The sequence below is a fragment of the Periophthalmus magnuspinnatus genome, chromosome 22 (assembly GCF_009829125.3).
Source record: "Periophthalmus magnuspinnatus isolate fPerMag1 chromosome 22, fPerMag1.2.pri, whole genome shotgun sequence".
In the NCBI taxonomy this organism is placed as follows: Eukaryota; Metazoa; Chordata; class Actinopteri; order Gobiiformes; family Gobiidae; genus Periophthalmus; species Periophthalmus magnuspinnatus.
Window position 1 is genome coordinate 24530377 of NC_047147.1, and position 18075 is coordinate 24548451.

Here is an 18075-nt window from a genome sequence, read left to right on the forward strand (position 1 = left end):
AGTTCATGTATTATAGTGTATTAGCTCAGAGCCTCACACACAGATTGATTGTAGTATATGTAGTAGTATACAGTAGTATATGTAGTATCAGTCCTTGTATTGTAGTATATGTAGTAGTATACAGTAGTATATGTAGTATCAGTCCTTGTATTGTAGTATATGTAGTAGTATACAGTAGTATATGTAGTATCAGTCCTTGTATTGTAGTATATGTAGTAGTATACAGTAGTATATGTAGTATCAGTCCTTGTATTGTAGTATATGTAGTAGTATACAGTAGTATATGTAGTATCAGTCCTTGTATTGTAGTACATGTATTATACACACAGACTGTTTGTGTCTCATTCTGTTTCACTGATTTGACATGAGAGAGAGACAGAGAGGGAGAGAGAGAGGGGTAATCTGCTCTCACCTCTCTCAACTATTGTCACTTATGTCTCTCCTGTCCCCTCCACTTTCACACTCTCTTCCTCCGCTCATTTTTCTCTCCTCTATCTCTACTCCTTCCTCTTTCTCTCACCTCTTTTTCCCACTATCTCTGCTCTATCTTTCCTCTTTGTCTTTTCTCTTTCACATTTACTCCCACTTTCCCATTCCCTCCCTCTTAACTTCCTCTTTCTCTCACTTTCTCTTCTCTCTCCCCCTCTCTTTTCCTCTTGCTCTCCCTTCTCTCTCTCCCCTGCCTTCTCATTCCCTCTGACCTCCCCACTCTTTCCCTCCACTCTCTTTGCCCTCCCTCTCTTCGCTCTCCCCCTCCACACCTCCGCATCCTCTCCCTCTTTCCCCTCTCCCTCTCTTCTCTCGCCCTCCTCTTGTCCCTCCCTCTCTCCCCCATCTGCATCTCCCCCATCCTGCCCCCCCGCACCTCCCTTATCCTGTTTCCTCTCCTACCTTTTCTCTCCCCCATCGTCTCTCCTCTCTTTTCCCTCCCTCTCCCCCTCCTCCACACCTCCCCCATCCTCTCCTCTTTTCTCTCCCTCCTCCACACCTCCCCATCCTCTCTCCTCTGTTTTCCCTCCCTCTCCCCCTTCTCCACACCTCCCCGTCCTCTCTCCTCTGTTTTCCCTCCCTCTCCCCCTCCTCCACACCTCCCGTCCTCTCTCCTCTCTTTTCCCTCCCTCTCCCCCTCCTCCACACCTCCCTGTCCTCTCTCCTCTTTTTTCCCTCCCTCTCCCCCTCCTCCACACCTCCCTGTCCTCTCTCCTCTTTTTTCCCTCCCTCTCCCCCTCCTCCACACCTCCCCGTCCTCTCTCCTCTCTTTTCCCTCCCTCTCTCCCTCCTCCACACCTCCCCCTCCTCTCTCCTCTCTCTCCCCCTCCTCCACACCTCCCCCGTCCTCTCTCCTCTCTCTCCCCCTCCTCCACACCTCCCCCGTCCTCTCTCCTCTCTCTCTCCACCCTCTCCCCCTCCTCCACACCTCCCCCCCCGTCCTCTCTCCTCTCTCTCTCTCCTCCTCCTCCTCTCCTCTCAGCTCAGTGGAGTGGAGTTTATGAGACAGAGTCAGTCATTGAAACCTTCACACAAACATCACAAACACATGAGACTAAACCTGATCTGAGCTCGTATCAAACCTCTCAGGATTCTCCTCTGTGTCAAATCCATTTCTTTAACCTGTCTGCCCCTTTACTGGCCTCATGAGGAGGGAGCAGTTTAAATCACACTAAAAACAATAACTGCGAGTTCTCCAACAACGCGACAAAGGACGTGAGGCTCTGTTTGATATTAAAGTCAGACTCGTCTTACAATCAATTCTTCAATAATTTTCACAGAATTTTAAATATTTTCCCAATTTATTTCCCAGCTCTCTTTTCAGCCTGTAATCCCTCTGTTTTGTTTTAAAGAGGGTTTCTTTTTTTTTTTTTTAATTGTATTTATTTTTTTAACCTCTATTGGGTATTAAAGAGGGAGTATTTTACTTCATGGGGTATTAAAGAGGGGGCATTTTACTTCATGGGGTATTAAAAAGGGGGTATTTTACTTCATGGGGTATTAAAGAGGAGGTATTTTACTTCATGGGGTATTAAAGAGGAGGCATTTTACTTCATGGGGTATTAAAGAGGAGGCATTTTACTTCATGGGGTATTAAAGAGGAGGCATTTTACTTCATGGGGTATTAAAGAGGAGGCATTTTACTTCATGGGGTATTAAAGAGGAGGTATTTTACTTCATGGGGTATTAAAGAGGGGGTATTTTACTTCATGGGGTATTAAAGAGGGGGTATTTTACTTCATGGGGTATTAAAGAGGAGGCATTTTACTTCATGGGGTATTAAAGAGGAGGTATTTTACTTCATGGGGTATTAAAGAGGGGGTATTTTACTTCATGGGGTATTAAAGAGGAGGTATTTTACTTCATGGGGTATTAAAGAGGGGGTATTTTACTTCATGGGGTATTAAAGAGGGGGTATTTTACTTCATGGGGTATTAAAGAGGGGGTATTTTACTTCATGGGGTATTAAAGAGGGGGTATTTTACTTCATGGGGTATTAAAGAGGAGGTATTTTACTTCATGGGGTATTAAAGAGGAGGTATTTTACTTCATGGCGTATTAAAGAGGGGGTATTTTACTTCATGGGGTATTAAAGAGGGGGTATTTTACTTCATGGGGTATTAACTGCTAAAACAACATATTTATATTACCATGTTATCTTCATTGTTTTGAGAATGCTATATTTACCCACACCAATGTATTCACATGTTTTCGGAGTTTCATTTGCGCTTGTGACGCCCCCCTCCCTTTGCTCCCCGCACTAAGTCCCTCCCCCTTCAGAGCACTATCACCACACAGTCAGCTCCATCCCACTAATGAAACTACTGCACATCACATCAGGTTTGTTAAGTTGTAGTGCATTGTTTTGTATCATGTTTTTGTATATTTATGTCGTGTTGTGGCGTAGGTGACGTGAACGTGTGAGAGGAGACACAGAATCTGACCCCCAACTGTAAGGAGGGTTGAAATAGACCAAGAAGAGATTGCTAGATGCATGGATGACATCTAAAACCTCTACAGGAATGTTTTTAATGAGAAAGCAACATTATAACATGGGAGAAAGCTCCATAATAGTGTCTCTTTAAATTCACCTGTTCATCACCCAGCTCTCTCTTGAGTCTGTTCTGCCACTGCAGCGCCTGCATGACGATGGCCTCCCAGCGCCGCTCCAGGTTAATGGACAGCAGCTGCAGGGCCTCCTGGTGCTGCTGCGCCTCAGGGCTCAGCTCCGCCGTGGAGCCCATTTCCTGCTCCGCCGTGGGGCTCAGCTAAAGCACAGAGAGGAGAGACAGAGGGGAGACAGGGAGAGGAGAGAGAGAAGGAGAGACAGAGAGGAGAGAGAGTCAGATTAACACATCAGAATGGCAGGGACCAGGGTGGGACATGTCACTCAGACCTCTGTGTTGTATGTGAGTCCAATGTACGACTAATATAGGTCAATACTGAAGAAACCATATCCAGAATAAGTATAGTCGTCTATATTATTATTATTATTATTATTATTATTATTATTATTATTATTATTATTGTGGCTGTACCTGATTTTGCTGCAGCAGCTTCTGACAGAGTTTGAGAACGGAAGACACGCCGCGACGCCGAGCCCGAATGTCAGAGCACAGAGACTGAAAGAGACAACAAATATATTCACATCAAATACAATCACATCAAACACAACCACTCACAACACACAAGACATAAAGGACAGTCAAAGTCAGTGTGCCAATAATCTGCAGAGGGCCTAGCACAGTCTCCCACTCTGCTCCGCACACTCTAACCTGTTTAAACCTGTTTATTCAACTCAAACAAAGGTCACGTCTGAAATCAAACGTATGTGCGCCTCACCAGCTGTTTATGCTAATCCACAATGTGCTGTGTGCAGTGACAGAGTCCAGCTCATTTACATAGAGTCACACACACAGGCCTACTGTAAAAACAGCACACATACAGGCCTACTGTAAAAACAGCACACACAGGCCTACTTTAAACACAACACACACACACACACACACACACACACACACAGGTCTACTTTAAAAACAGCACACACACACACACACACCCCCACACACACACGCCTACTTTAAACACAGCACACACACACACACACACAGGCCTACTTTAAAAACAGCACACACACAGGCCTACTTTAAAAACAGCACACACAGAGGCCTACTTTAAAAACAGCACGCACACATAGGCCTACTTTAAACACAACACACACATAGGCCTACTTTAAACACAACACACACAGAGGCCTACTTTAAACACAACACACACAGAGGCCTACTTTAAACACAACACACACACAGAGGGCTACTTTAAACACAGCACACACACAGAGGGCTACTTTAAACACAGCACACACACAGAGGTCTACTTTAAACACAACACACACACACAGGCCTACTTTAAACACAGCACACAGAGGCCTACTTTAAACACAGCACACACACACAGACCTACTTTAAACAACACACACACACACAGAGGTCTACTTTAAAAACAGCACACAGAGGCCTACTTTAAACATAACACAGCACACACAGAGGCCTACTTTAAACACAACACAGCACACACAGAGGGTTTAGGCAGAGGGCAGAACAGACTACGCAATTACACAATATTCTTCTGTTGTAGGGAGTATTATACCTCTGATGACACAGGACAAGACACGAAGGTATGAGCCGAGTGCCCTTGGTAGAGCACAGCGGTGTAATTCCTCTATCAATTGTAAAGCACTTTATTTTGTGCTATACAAATAAACTTGCCTTCTGTAGCCATTGGGCTCTCTGATCAACGCCAACACTCAGACACTCAGACACACACACACACACACCCACACACACACACCACATTCATACAAGGCAAGGTGGGTGAAGTGTCTTGCTCAAGGGCACAAAAACAGTATGCAAAGGTTGGAGCGGGATTCAAAGTAATGGTGGGAGCTTCACAAGTCCCTGTTCTGTTGTGTTCTTGTCTCACTCACACACACACACACACCCACCCACACACACACACACACACCCCCACACTGACCAGCTCACACGGCTCTGTACTGCATTTACATGTTCTCAAACACACGGCTGTGACATATTAAACATGTGTGTGAATCCACGGGAGGATCAGCAGTGTCCTGTTTACTCTGAAAAACACATGTATTCTGTGCTTTATATCTATGTGAGATTTACCGGTGTGTGGGACTTGTAAATATGCAGGGACATTTAAGTCTCACTGCATAGTCTGGTGTCTGCTGTCTCTACTGTGGATGTTTAAGGGACAGAGATTTTCTATAGGGACACTAAGATTAGATTTCACCTGTTTGGACACATTTATCCATGGATCTGGAATGATGAAAAATTAGGACAGTTGCCATATTGATTAACATTTTAAAATAAAAAAGGATATAGTCTGAATAGAAAAAAGACCTCAAAATGTTGGAAATAGACGCCCAAGAAAAGATGAACAGACCACACCAGGATTAAACCAAAAATTAAACAAAACTTCACTAAACCAAGGACTAAACTAAGACTAAACCAGGTCTAGATCAAGACTGAGGGTGCCTTCAGATTTGCCCTCACTCCACAGACTAAGACTAAACCAAGACTAGAGCAAGACCAGGACTAAACGAGGAACAAACCAGAACTAAACCAGGACCAAACCAAGGACCAAAGCAGGACTAATCCAGGACTAAACTAGGGCCAAACCAGGAACAAACTTGGACTAAACCAGGACTAAACCAGGACTAACCCAGGACTAACCCAGGACTAACCCAGGACTAACCCAGGACTAACCCAGGACTAAACCAGGACTAAACTAGGGCCAAACCAGGACTAAATGGGGCCCAAACCAAGACTAAACCAGGACTAAACCAGATTTAATCAATGAATAAAGATACTTATTTAGACAACAGCGTGATATTTTCTCTTTCTAGCTCATCCCCCCTCTCCTCTCTTTCACTCTCTCGGTCTCCTCTGTCTCCCTCCTCTCCTCACTCTCTCCTTTTTCTCCTCTTCCCCTCTCCCTCTCGTCTCTCCTCTGTGCAGTGGACTGCGCTCTCATGTATTTTGTGTGAAAAGCTTTACAGCAAATATTTGTCCTGTGGATTTGAGAGCGTCTGACAGAGAGAGAGGAGAGAGAGAGACAGAAAGAGAGATAGAGGAGGGTGAGAGCGAGCGAGAGCGAGACAGGGGAGGAGGGAGAGAGGGAGAGAGAGATTAACTACAGCTATTTTACCTGCTCCATCTTATTAAACACTATTGGCATATAGGAGGATGGTAGGGCATCTGACACACAGGATACAGGAGGATGGGAGGGCATCTGACACACATCTTAAAGGTACACTGTGTAACTTTTCTCTATAGGGATGTTTTTGTCAGGAATATTCAACAGTAGGGCATTCAATTTAGCTATATCTATGGAGTTATTTTGCATGTTTTTACAAGAGACTTTGAACAGTAAAAACACATGTAATTTGATAAATGAAGATAGACAAGTTTAATGCCATACTGTGAAACATTCCAGGCAAAGCAACAACATCTCCACAGAGACAAGAAAATAGACAAGTCCCATATTGCACCTTTACTGTTGCGTTTTTGCAGATGTAAACGATGCTCTCAAACTCAAGGTCAAATTGTCTTCACAGTGATATGTTTTGAGATCCCCCTCCTCTTTCCCCCTCTTTCTTCATCTCTCTCTCTCTTTTTTTTTCCTCCTCTCCATCTCACTCTCTTCTTTAATCTCAGACCCATCCCTCCGTACGATCATCCGAGATTCTGGTCCTAAAAACAAATCCTCTTAGCCCCTAAACCTCCTGTTCAATCTAATTAGACCTGAGAGACAGAGACACAGAGGACAAGGACGAAACAACGGGCTAACCACTCTGCCACTGTCACACTCCACTCAGACAGATCAGGAGTCTAACCCGCAACCTCCTGGTAAGAGGGAGGAGACAGTCACACGGGGAGAACATGCACACTCCACAGAGAGTCTAACCTGCGTTGTCTCCGTACTAAAATTCCAAACTTCGATTTCGATACTGAGGAATAATCTCATTCAGGAAAGATTCATTTCTGTCCTGTCAATGGGACTTTTTTAGTATCGATACCTGCGAGAAATGCGATACTAGTTTTAGCATTAAATAGTAACTCTAACCCACAACCCCGTGTATTGAGTGCCATGATATCTGACTTTGAGAAAACTATAGTTAGAAAGTCTTTATGAAAACTATCCGCTTTTGAGGACAAATGTATGTAAAGTTTGGGAGTTGGAAGTCAAAAAAGTCAATGGAAGAAAGACACAGAGAGAGGGAGAGGAAGGAGGGAGGGAGGGGAGGAGAGAGAGAAGTGGGTGAATAAAGCGTTTTGTTGTAAACTATTGAAATGTTGCAGAGGAGGAGCGGCGTCTCGGGAGCAGACCAAAGACTCTGAGCTCAGACGAAGCCGAGCAGTGACCCGCCGGACTCTCCCCCCCCCCCCCCCGCTCGCCATTACAATGCATTACAGCGTCTGATCAAGTCTATTTGTTGATTAAGGCAATTAAAAGCACAGCTCGTTATCGCACGGGGCTAATGGAAACGCAGACGGCTAAAGTCAGGCTGAGGAAGAGGAGGTGGAGGGAGAGAAAGAGGAGGAGGATGAGGAGGGAGAGGCGGAGAACTCTTTCATTATTTGAGCGAAAAAACACTTTGAAAATAGCTTTTTAAAGTCATTTCTCGAGTGAATTGAGCCAGAAGAGAAGATTATTGGGTGGGTATAGAATGTCACCTAATAATGTTTTTTGTTTTATTCAGTTGGAAGTTCATTTTAACCACTAACTCTGAGGTTGGTAGTACAATCCTTGAAGTGTCATTGGGTAGGACACCACAAAACAACAGACAACTGAATTATGATTGTCTGTTTGGGTGCACAAATAACTGCACCTTAATTAGTCTTAACGAAGCATTAACAAAGGCTTACTTCATAATGAACAAATGGTTTATTAAGAATGAGTTAAGCTTAGTAACTGATTCATTAAAGGCATAGTTTTAGGGCGTTAATTAAGTTATTAAGCAGGTACTATATTAAGCAAAATGGACTCTCCTGAGCTTTAATCCATGTTCTAATGCTGCTACCTCCTCAAAAACAGACCTGGAGTTGTGTTCTGTTTCATTCACACATGTTGTATACATAGTTTCAGTGTGTCTACTTCTCCAAAGCTCAAAATGCTTTATTCTACCTTGTGATGTCATGAAGTAGTAGTTTTCAAATTAACAGTTCCTTTTACCTGGTTTACTCCTGGCTTAGTGCTGGTTTAGTCCTGGTTTAGTCCTGGTTTAGTCCTGGTTTAGTCCTGGTTCAGTCCTGGTTTAGTCCTGGTTTAGTAAAATGTATGTGTTTTTTCAGTCAGTTTTTGTATCTATATTTACAATATATTGCATATTATAATGGAAATTTATCTCAAGCCATTTAAAATCAAGTACAGGCCTTTTAAATAATGACAGAAACCAGAGACATTTCCATAACCCGGTTTGAAGAAGACTGAAGACGACCTAGAAACATGGAGTATTTTCTTAGAAAAAAAACTTTGGAATGAAATGCATTTATCCCTCTAGAATGTTGTGTAAAGCGAAATATGAATCATTAATGTTAAGGCAATAAACAGAAAGTCACATTCTCATGCAGAGCATTTTAAAGACAGAAAAAAGACAAAAACAATGATTTTTGGGGTGAATAATTTTATTTATTTATTGAATGCATTTTGAATAAAGGTCACATGTCCTCTCAGAGAGTCGTTGTAATCCTCATTTGAATGGTCCATAGTAGAAAATGAATCGCAGGTTTCATCACCTCGACTTCAAAAGTGTCCAGATGATGACCTTTGACCTCTTCAAGGACGCACGGGCGCTGTCTAACAGGCCCTCTTCTTGGGCTTGTCCCATTTTGAAAAGAATCTGGCCAGACCAGTTCTGGGCCGGTTCCTGAAGGCGGTGAGGCGCATGCTCAGATGTTTCATGGCGTCCTGCTGGAACTCTGTGGGCTCTGGTCTTAAAGCCATCTCCAGGAGCTTACAGACAGAGCCGTATTCGCAAATTAAGTCTCTGGCTCCGGCTTTGCCCAGCTTCTTGATGTTGTTGGGTTTGAGATAAACTCCATCTGGGATTGCGAACTGGTCCAGAGCCTTCTCCAGAGTCTCCACGACTGCATCATGGTGGGACCTCAATTTGGCTGGCAGTTTTTGGAGCAGTTTCATGACCAAAGCGTGGATCACTAGGCTCTCCACTGAACCCAGGGTTTGTGAAGCCTGAGGAGCTGCAGTGGGCTCTGGAGCTGAGGCTGGCTCTGAGTTTGGTTCTGTCCGCAGCTTCTCGTCATCTGCTATTATGTCCTGTGCAGTTTGGGGCTCCACCTTATCTGGGTTTTCCTGTGGAGTGTGGAGTTTCATTTCCTCTGGGTTTGCCTCCTCTGCTGGAAGTTTGCTTGATTTTTGGACCTCTATTAGACTCTCTGTGTCCTCTGGGGTTTGGTCCTCTGGTATGTGGGACTCAGTGAGACTCTGGTCTCTCTCTCTGCTTTCAGGAGATTCAACGCCAGTTAAACTGTCATCCAACATATTCGGGATCTCATCCAGATATCGGATCTCCTCTGGAGTAGAACTCTCAGGACTCTGTTCCAGTCCAGGTTCTTCTGACGTTACGTTTTTCACATCTTCAAAAAGTCCAACTGTCTCTGTCACCTGCAGGATTTCAAGCTGGAGCACTTCTGGAACAGAGTTTGGACTTTGGCTCTCCTGTCCAATTTCTTCTTCTTCTTCTGGATGCTCCTCAGAAAGCTCAATTCTCTCTGAACCTTCTGCCCTCACTGGAGCTCTTTCAGGAGACCGGGCCTCTGAATGCTCCTGCTCCTGGAGCAGGTCCTTCTCTGGGACTGTGAAGCCCAGAGGCTCTGAGTTTGCTATTATGTCCTGTGCAGTTTGGGGCTCCACCTTCTCTGGGACTTTGGCTCTCCTGTCCAATTTCTTCTTCCAGCTCCTCCTCAGAAACTGTTCCTGGAGCTCTAATCTCTGGAGCTTCAGTGGATTTTGAGCAAAGATCTTCTGTCGTCAGGACCATTTCTACATTTTCTTCTCTGCAGTCCTCTGATCTTTGGGTCTCCATTGGACGCACGGGCAGCTCTTGTGCTGGATGCTCCTCAGAAAGTTCAGTTCTCTCTGAACCTTCTGCCCTCACTGGAGCTCTTTCAGGGGTCTGGGCCTCTGAATGCTCCTGTGAAGTGGATTCTTCTGGACTCTTTTGGGCAGGTTCCTCCTGGAGCAGGTCCTTCTCTGGGACTGTGAAGCCCATCATGTAAAGCAGTGCAGTGGACGCGCTCCTCTTGGCCTCCTTCTCGGAGGCCCCTTTGCCCACCGCAGTGTACTGGTCCACAGACACCTCCATGAAGAGGACCCCTTGGTCGCCAGCCACCATGCCCTCCACCAGACGATACTGGGCGGGCGGGTGTTTCCAGGCCATGAGCAGCTCGGACAGGCGAGTGCATGGGTCTTTGCCCAGACCGAAGTCTGGACGGCTGTGGGGCTGGACGTCAGTGTCCCCGTCAGCGTCGACATGGTTCTGGTTTGCGTCCAGTAGCCTTAGGACCAGGATACAGGCCCAGGTCTTAGCTTCCCTCCTATTGGGCCTGTGCACTTCTGCCCACAAGTTCCCGACAGAAGCACGGACGATGAACATGGTGCGGGAGTCCCGTTCCGTGGTGGACTCCGTGAAGTTCACGGGCAGACCCAGTGTGTTTGCCATGGAGTACAGCCGTTTGATGATTGGCATGTAGATACGGGCGGCCATGTTGAAGCTGTGTGTGTACAGTGGAGTAGAGAGATTCAAAGTCTTTGGTGAAGTGCTGTCTCGATCTGAGCTGCGTCTCCGACAAAGGTTTGGTTCAAAGTGAAGATATCTGAGCTGTGTCTCCACTACTACAAATCATCGCGGGAATCCTGGTGATATCACGCAGCTGTTTGTGCCATCACCATCACCATGACATCCACCATCTCCACTGTGACGGCAGCTCTGAGGAGTTCTAGAATGTTGGAAAATGTGCAAATTAAATAAAAACAAATATATTGGACAGAGCCATTTTAAATGAATGAAGACTTTTAAAATTATTGGTTAATGTATATATATATATATATATATATATATATATATATATATATATATATATATATATATATATATATATATATATATATATAATGATGATATTCTGAAGCGAATCCTTGTGTGATCCCTGTTCATTACCGTGTCGATAGGTTTCTGTGTGTGTCCTCTCAATGTGGTATTGACCTTTCCACAAAAACAAGCACAAACTTCAAAGACTGGGCTGGGTTTGTTTACTACATCTCCATGGAAACGCCTCACCTGTTTGTCCGGACGCTAACGAGACGCTAACGAGGAACACCTTAACGAGCTCTAGGTCCAAACGCTAAAAATCTCTTCAAACTCTTCAAACGGATTTATACATGTGAAATAAACCACGAGAGGAGCACTTTGGCTGAAATAATGTAAGAAAAACATACACAGGCAGCATGAAAAATAAACTTTAAAAATGGGTAAAAGAATATTGGTAATCTTGGTTTAGCACTGATTTAGTCCTGGTTTAGTCCTGGTTCAGCCCTGGTTTAATCCTGATTTAGTCCTGGTTTAGTCCTGGTTCAGTCCTGGTTTAATCCTGATTTAGTCCTGGTTCAATCCTGGTTCAGTCCTGGCTTAGTCCTGATTTAGTCCTGGTTCAGTCCTGGCTTAGTCCTGGCTTAGTCCTGATTTAGTCCTGGTTTAGTCCTGATTAAGTCCTGGTTCAGTCCTGATTTAGTCTTGGTTCAGTCCTGATTTAGTCCTGGTTCAGTCCTGGTTTAGTCCTGGTTCAGTCCTGGTTCAGTCCTGGTTTAGTCCTGGTTCAGTCCTGCTTCAGTCCTGGTTTAGTCCTGCTTCAGTCCTGCTTTAGTCCTGGTTTAGTCCTGGTTTAGTCCTGGTTTAGTCCTGGTTCAGTCTTGGCTTATACCTGGTTTAAACCTGTTTTTGGTTTACCTTTGTTGTATCACAGTTTTCTTGCTCAAATGTCTCTCTTTGTGTAAATGTCGTGAGGTGAATCAGGCTTATAGAGTGCAGAGTCCAGCTGTGACTCTGCCCTCTCACCACAGGGAAACCAGGTCAGTTCCTCACTCTATACATCGCCATAGGGACCAAACGTGGTTTCAAACCGGTCTAAATCAGGCCAGAGTCGACCGAACGACACAGTGGGAAGCACAGGTCCATCTACGGGGAGCAGCAGGGGCCAAACCTCAGACACAGCCCCAGAGAGAAAAGTCAAAGTGAAAAAGCAGAGGACACACGCTAATCTATGACAACATCTCAGAGGGCAAAGGTCACGCTTCAAAATGTGCTACAGATACAACGAGAATCCACACAGGTTAAGTGTTTTGTGTGTAAGCCAGGGTTTGGACCTGGTTTAGTCCTGGTTTAGTTTTAGGTCAATTAGATTAATAAAATTATTTCTATTTGTTACATGCCAGAATAATGAGAGAAGGATTGTTTTAGACAGTTTTCACTACTTTCTTCAAAGTCAGGTGTTTACCTACATTTCATTTGGTGCCATTGCCTTTAAACTGTATGACTCGTGTCAAACATTGTGGACCTCCTTCTACAAGCTTCTGCTTTCCTCCTGACAGAACTGGTGTAACTGAGCCAGGTTTGTGGCCGTCTTGCTCACACATTTCTTTTCAAGACTGAGATCAGGCCTTTACGATGGCCTCTCCAAAACATTGACTTTGTTATCCTTAAGCCACTTTGTAACCAGTTTGGCAGTATGCTTCAGGTCATTGTCCATTTGGAAGATTCATTTGATCCCAAGCTTTAACTTCCTGGCTGATGTCTTGAGATGTTTCTTCAGTATTTCCACATAATGTTCTTTCCTCATGTTTATTTTATGAAGTGCACCAGTCGCTCCTGCAGGAAAACAACTTCACAGCATGATGCTGCCACCCACGTATTTCACAGTTGGGATGCTTTTTCCTCCAAACATAACAATGATCGTTATGGTCAAATAGTTTAATTTTAGTTTCATCAGACCACAGGACATGTCTCCAGAAATGAAGGTCTTTGTCTCCGTGTGCGTTTGCAAACTGGAATCTGTTTTTTCCATGTTTCTTTTGGAGTGGACTGTCTTTTTCCTGCAGAGTGTCCTCTCAGTCCATGTCAGTACAGTCCTCGTTTCACTGTGGATAATGACACACTCTTATCAGCTTCAGCAGCATCAAAGCACGTTCATCTCTGGGACATGTCTCCGTCCTGAGCGGTGTGATGCTGGACAGTCCCATGGTGTTTATACTTGTGTATAATAGTTTGAACAGATGAACGTGGAACCTTCAGGCATCTGGAAATTGGACCAAGGATGAACCAGACTTGTGCAGGTCCACAGTTCTCTTCCTCATATGTGTATTTTTATTTAGTGTGTGTAAACGTCTGGTTTCAACTGCACAATATAAAGATAATATTTACTATCTCTCTACCTGCCCCCTCTCTCTCTTTGTCTTCTCACCTGTATCTATATGTTTTATCTCTTTTTTCATATATCAATATTTCCCATTTCATCTCCTGTCCCCTCTCTTGTTCAAAACCCCCTCTCTTTCCTCACCCCCTCTCTCCCTCCCTCCCTCTCTTTTACCTCTCCCCCTCCCTTTCTCTTTAACCTCTCTCATCTCTTCTCTATCTCTCACTATCCTATCTCTCCCTCCCTCTTTTACCTCTCTCCTCTGCCTCTCTCTAGCCCTCTCTCTTTATCATCTCCTCCTCTCTTCTCTGGCTCTTCCCCTCCCTCTCTCTTTAAACACTCTCCTCCTCTCTTCTCTGTCTCTTCCACTCCCTCTCTCTTTATTATCTCTCTTCTCTTCTCTGTCTCTCTTTATCCCTACTCTCCATCCCTCTCTTTAACCTCTATCCTCTCTTCTCTGCCTCTCCCCCTCTCTGTCTCCCTCCCTGTCTCTTTATCCTCTCTTCTCTGTCTCTCTCTATCCCTACTCTCATCCCTCTCTTTAACCTCTCTCCTCTCTTCCCTGCCTCTCCCCCTCTCTGTCTCCCTCCCTCTCTTTATCCTCTCTCCTCTGTCTCTCTCTATCCCTACTCTCCATCCCTCTCTCTTTAACCTCTCACCTCTTCTCTGCCTCTCCCGTTCCCTCTCTCTTTATCCTTTCTCTTCTCCGTCTCTCTCTATCCCTACTCTCCATCCCTCTCTCTTTAACCTCTCTCCCTTCTTCTCTGCCTCTCTTTAACCTCTCTCCCCTCTTCTCTGCCTCTCCCCCTCCCTCTCTCTTTAACCTCTCTCCTCCTCTCTTCTCTGTCTCTTCCCCTCCCTCTCCCCTCTCTGTCTCCCTCCCTCTCTCTTTATCCTCTCTCCTTTCTTCTGTTCCTCTCTCAATCCCTACTCTCCATCCCTCTCTCTTTAACCTCTCTCTTCTTTGCCTCTCCCTCCCTCCCTCTCTCTCTCTCTGAGCAGAATTGAATCCTCCCGCTTAGAGCCGTGTTCTGGGGCAGAGCAGATAAACCTGTTCTCTTCTTTCATCATTTAGTCTTTCTCTTTCTGAGCCATGCTTCCGTCTCCCTCTGTCTGCTGAACGGCCTGGATCAACTCAAATATTTACGCACGTCTTTATAATGACAAAACTGTGGCTTCAAGTACACAGATTTTTCTTGAATAATTAACTAAACCTATGAATGAAATGAACCAAGTCAAGACTGGATCATAACATAAACCCACTGATGACATCACAAAGTGGAACTGAGCGTTTTGGTCCGTGAAGAGGGTGACTAACTACGCCGGATCACTGAAACAAAACTCCCCTCCCTCTCTCTTTAACCTCTCTCCTCTCTTCTCTGCCTCTCTCTATCCTCTCCCTCCCTCTCTCTTTATCCGCTCTCCTCTCGTCTCTGCCTCTCTCTCCCCTCTCTCCCTCCCTCCCTCCCTCTCTCTTTTACCTCTCCCCTCTGCCTCTCCCCCTCCCTTTCTCTTTAACCTCTCTCATCTCTTCTCTGTCTCTCTCTATCCTGTCTCTCCCTCCCTCTTTTACCCCCTCTCCATCCCTCTCTCTTTATCATCTCCTCCTCTCTTCTCTGTCTCTTCCCCTCCCTCTCTCTTTATCATCTCTCTTTTCTTGAATAATTAACTAAACCTATGAATGAAATGAATCAAGTCAAGACTGGATCATAACATAAACCCACTGATGACATCACAAAGTGGAACTGAGCGTTTTGGTCTGTGAAGAGGGCGACTAACTACGCCGGATCACTGAAACAAAACTTCATAACAAAAACATTATAATTATAACAAGGCTAAAAGCTAAAAATGTTGATTTAGCTGAACATGGGAACATTGAAGGTGCACTCGTCTCTATGGCGATGTTAGTTGCCTTGCCAGTAATGTTCCACAGTACGGCATTATGTACGGCACCTCGCATGTATTCACTCACACGTGTTTCTATTGCTCAGAATTGCTGTGTAAAACATGCATTCTCACCGTGAGTGGCAGACCCTTCGTTAAAAAAGTTACACAGTGCAGCTTTAAATCAAACCTATTCTGCAAACTGTCCTCAGAGCTTTAACCCTGTCATCTTGTTTATTCTGATGTGGGATTTACACTGCACTGCTAATTTTATGATGATTATTTGTGATTATTTATGTTTTATTTGTTCTATTGTGATTTTAACGTCTTTCTTATTCCGTTAAACACTTTGAATTACTTTTTGTACGAATTGTGCTGTACAACTAAACTTGCCACGCCTTCTCACCGAGCCTCTGAAGTTGTATTTGGAGTGATTCATTTTTGAATAATTTTTAATTGCTTATTTTCAAGACGCCATTTTGTCGACCTACTGTTTTCACCTCCACTGGTACACGCCCACTGTCACGTACACACTTCCCCAGTTGTATTTTTTTTTTACCGGTGATACTCGTAGGATTTGGCATCATCGCATAGTCATTTTGGTACAAATGGAGAAAAAAAAATTACGTTTTCTAACAAGGAAGTCAGTGAATCTCATTTATTAAAGGTCCTATGTCACACAAACAGGATTCTTGTGAGCTTTATGAAATGTTATAATGTTGTTACCTCCTCAGAAATATACTTTGTTTCATTCACACATGTTTGGGTAATGCTGGTTTATTAATCTGTCTACAACTCCAAAGCTCAAAATGCTCCAGGGCTGAAATCATCCAAATAATTCTAGTGAAGCGAGTTTAAAAACACAGTGGGTGGAGCACTTCCTGTATTACCACATGACATCACAAGTTGGAACAGCGTGTTTTTCCGTTTGAGAGAAGAACTCAGCCTAAATGTGCAGTGTGAATGAAACAAAAGAGTAAAACTGATCCACGGGTGTCATAGATTATAACTCTAGAGCACACACAAGCACAGGTCTTCTTTAAGCATATCAAAGCTTGTATCTTATGTAAAAAAAAAACAAAAAAAAAACATTTCAATATGTGTAATTAAAGTTGATTGAATGCGATGTCAGTGGGATGTATATACTGCCTTCTGTGTGGGGAGTGTTTGTGGTAATGGTCCATACGTCGCCGCGTTATTTAGCTTAAACCTGTTGTTAGCGCCGCTGCTGTCAGTCACACCGCAGGGCTAGGCTAATCAGCGCAGCTAGTTCCTCTCTGTGTGACTCAGGGCTGATTAAGATCCGGTTAGCGCCCCGCCGAGCTAAAGGCTAACTGCTGTTCCCTCTATACGCTTATGTCTATAGCGTGGCCTTGTTAGCGTTAGCACAAGGATTCGAATACATTTAGAACAACTGTAACAGAAGAAGTTGGAGAAGTTAAGTGAGACAATATGTGGGCTCTAGGTCTGTGTGGAACTGACCGAATAAAAGGTTAAACTAGGACTAATCTATGGCCTGAACCAGGACTAAACCAGGACTAACGGCTAAACGCTCATCAGAATCCATTTTGTGTAATATAGGATCTTTAAAGCTCTATAGCACCCCCCTGTAGCGCCCCCTTGTGTTCATACCTTAAAGCTCTGGAGCTGCTCCTCTGGCTCCTTGTTGTTCCTCAGACAGGAGTTGAAGATGAGCAGCTCTGTGTCTCTGAGCCATGACTTGAGTTCTTTGATTCGTGACTCGAGCTGTTCCAGGAGCGACTCGGTAAGAGGAGACAGGATGCAGCGACCTGAGGGGCCAGCGGGGGCAGCGGAGAGCAGAGAGGGGCAGGAGGACAGGTGCGCAGGGGCGGGGCCAGAGTGTACCGACAGGAGCTTCTGTGGAGAAACAGAGGATAAAAAACACTGACGATGTAAAGAAGATGTACATAAGTAACATTTTGTAAATATAAGGTAAGGAAAGATAACATTTTATTGTAGTTATGGTTAAAGCAGAACATTTTATCACATTAGAACAGGCTTAAAGGTTAAAATTAAGACTTTACTTTACTGTCTTTAACTTTATTGTCCCTGTAGGGAAATGGGTCCTCTGCATTTGACCCATCCTTCAGTGTCTCTGTGTTAAAACTGCAAAGGCCTGGGAGTCAAAACTAAGACAAACACTACCTTTATTAGCAGAAAATTAATGAACAAAACTCTGAAAACATTTTTTTTGATTGTAGAAATTAAATCAATTTCAAAACTTCTTAAAAATCTATCAATCGGTCAAATTTGTTTTCAAAATGTTGAAATTCTTGTTTTATGCCTTACAATTGCTAATAGATTTGATCATTTTAAACTCCTGACTCAGTTCACAGGACACACAGGGGAGGGCATCTGACACACAGGGATGTTTAACTCTCAAATAGAACAATATATTACTGCAATTACGGTGAGGACTACACAAAATTGCGACCGTTTAAATTCCATTCCCATTCCAAAGGCTTCCTGCAGGGTTTTCCTTAAACAGAATGCATGTGAAATACTTAGCTCAGCCCAATGACTATAATATAAGCAGTATTGCGTTTCCTTGTTGGGTATAATTCTTTTTCCCCACCGTCCTCTGGCCCCTAAACGCACCGCCGTCTCTGTGATTGTCCTAATGAGACTCTGATGAAGCTGAAGTCCTGTGTTTTCAGTTTTTCTCAGA

General features: G+C 44.2%; 1 protein-coding gene across 1 annotated transcript in view; it reads right to left on the reverse strand.

The window, feature by feature from the left end:
• LOC129457326 (A-kinase anchor protein 6-like) overlaps positions 1 to 18075 on the reverse strand; it is a 65100-nt gene that overhangs the window by 16248 nt on the left and 30777 nt on the right. Inside the window, exons 6-8 of the mRNA XM_055230940.1 lie at positions 17019 to 17264; positions 3528 to 3611; positions 3081 to 3257 (exon numbers count right to left, since the gene is read on the reverse strand). Of these exons, the coding sequence (XP_055086915.1) occupies positions 3081 to 3257; positions 3528 to 3611; positions 17019 to 17264 (507 nt within the window). The remainder of the gene's footprint in view (positions 1 to 3080; positions 3258 to 3527; positions 3612 to 17018; positions 17265 to 18075) is intronic.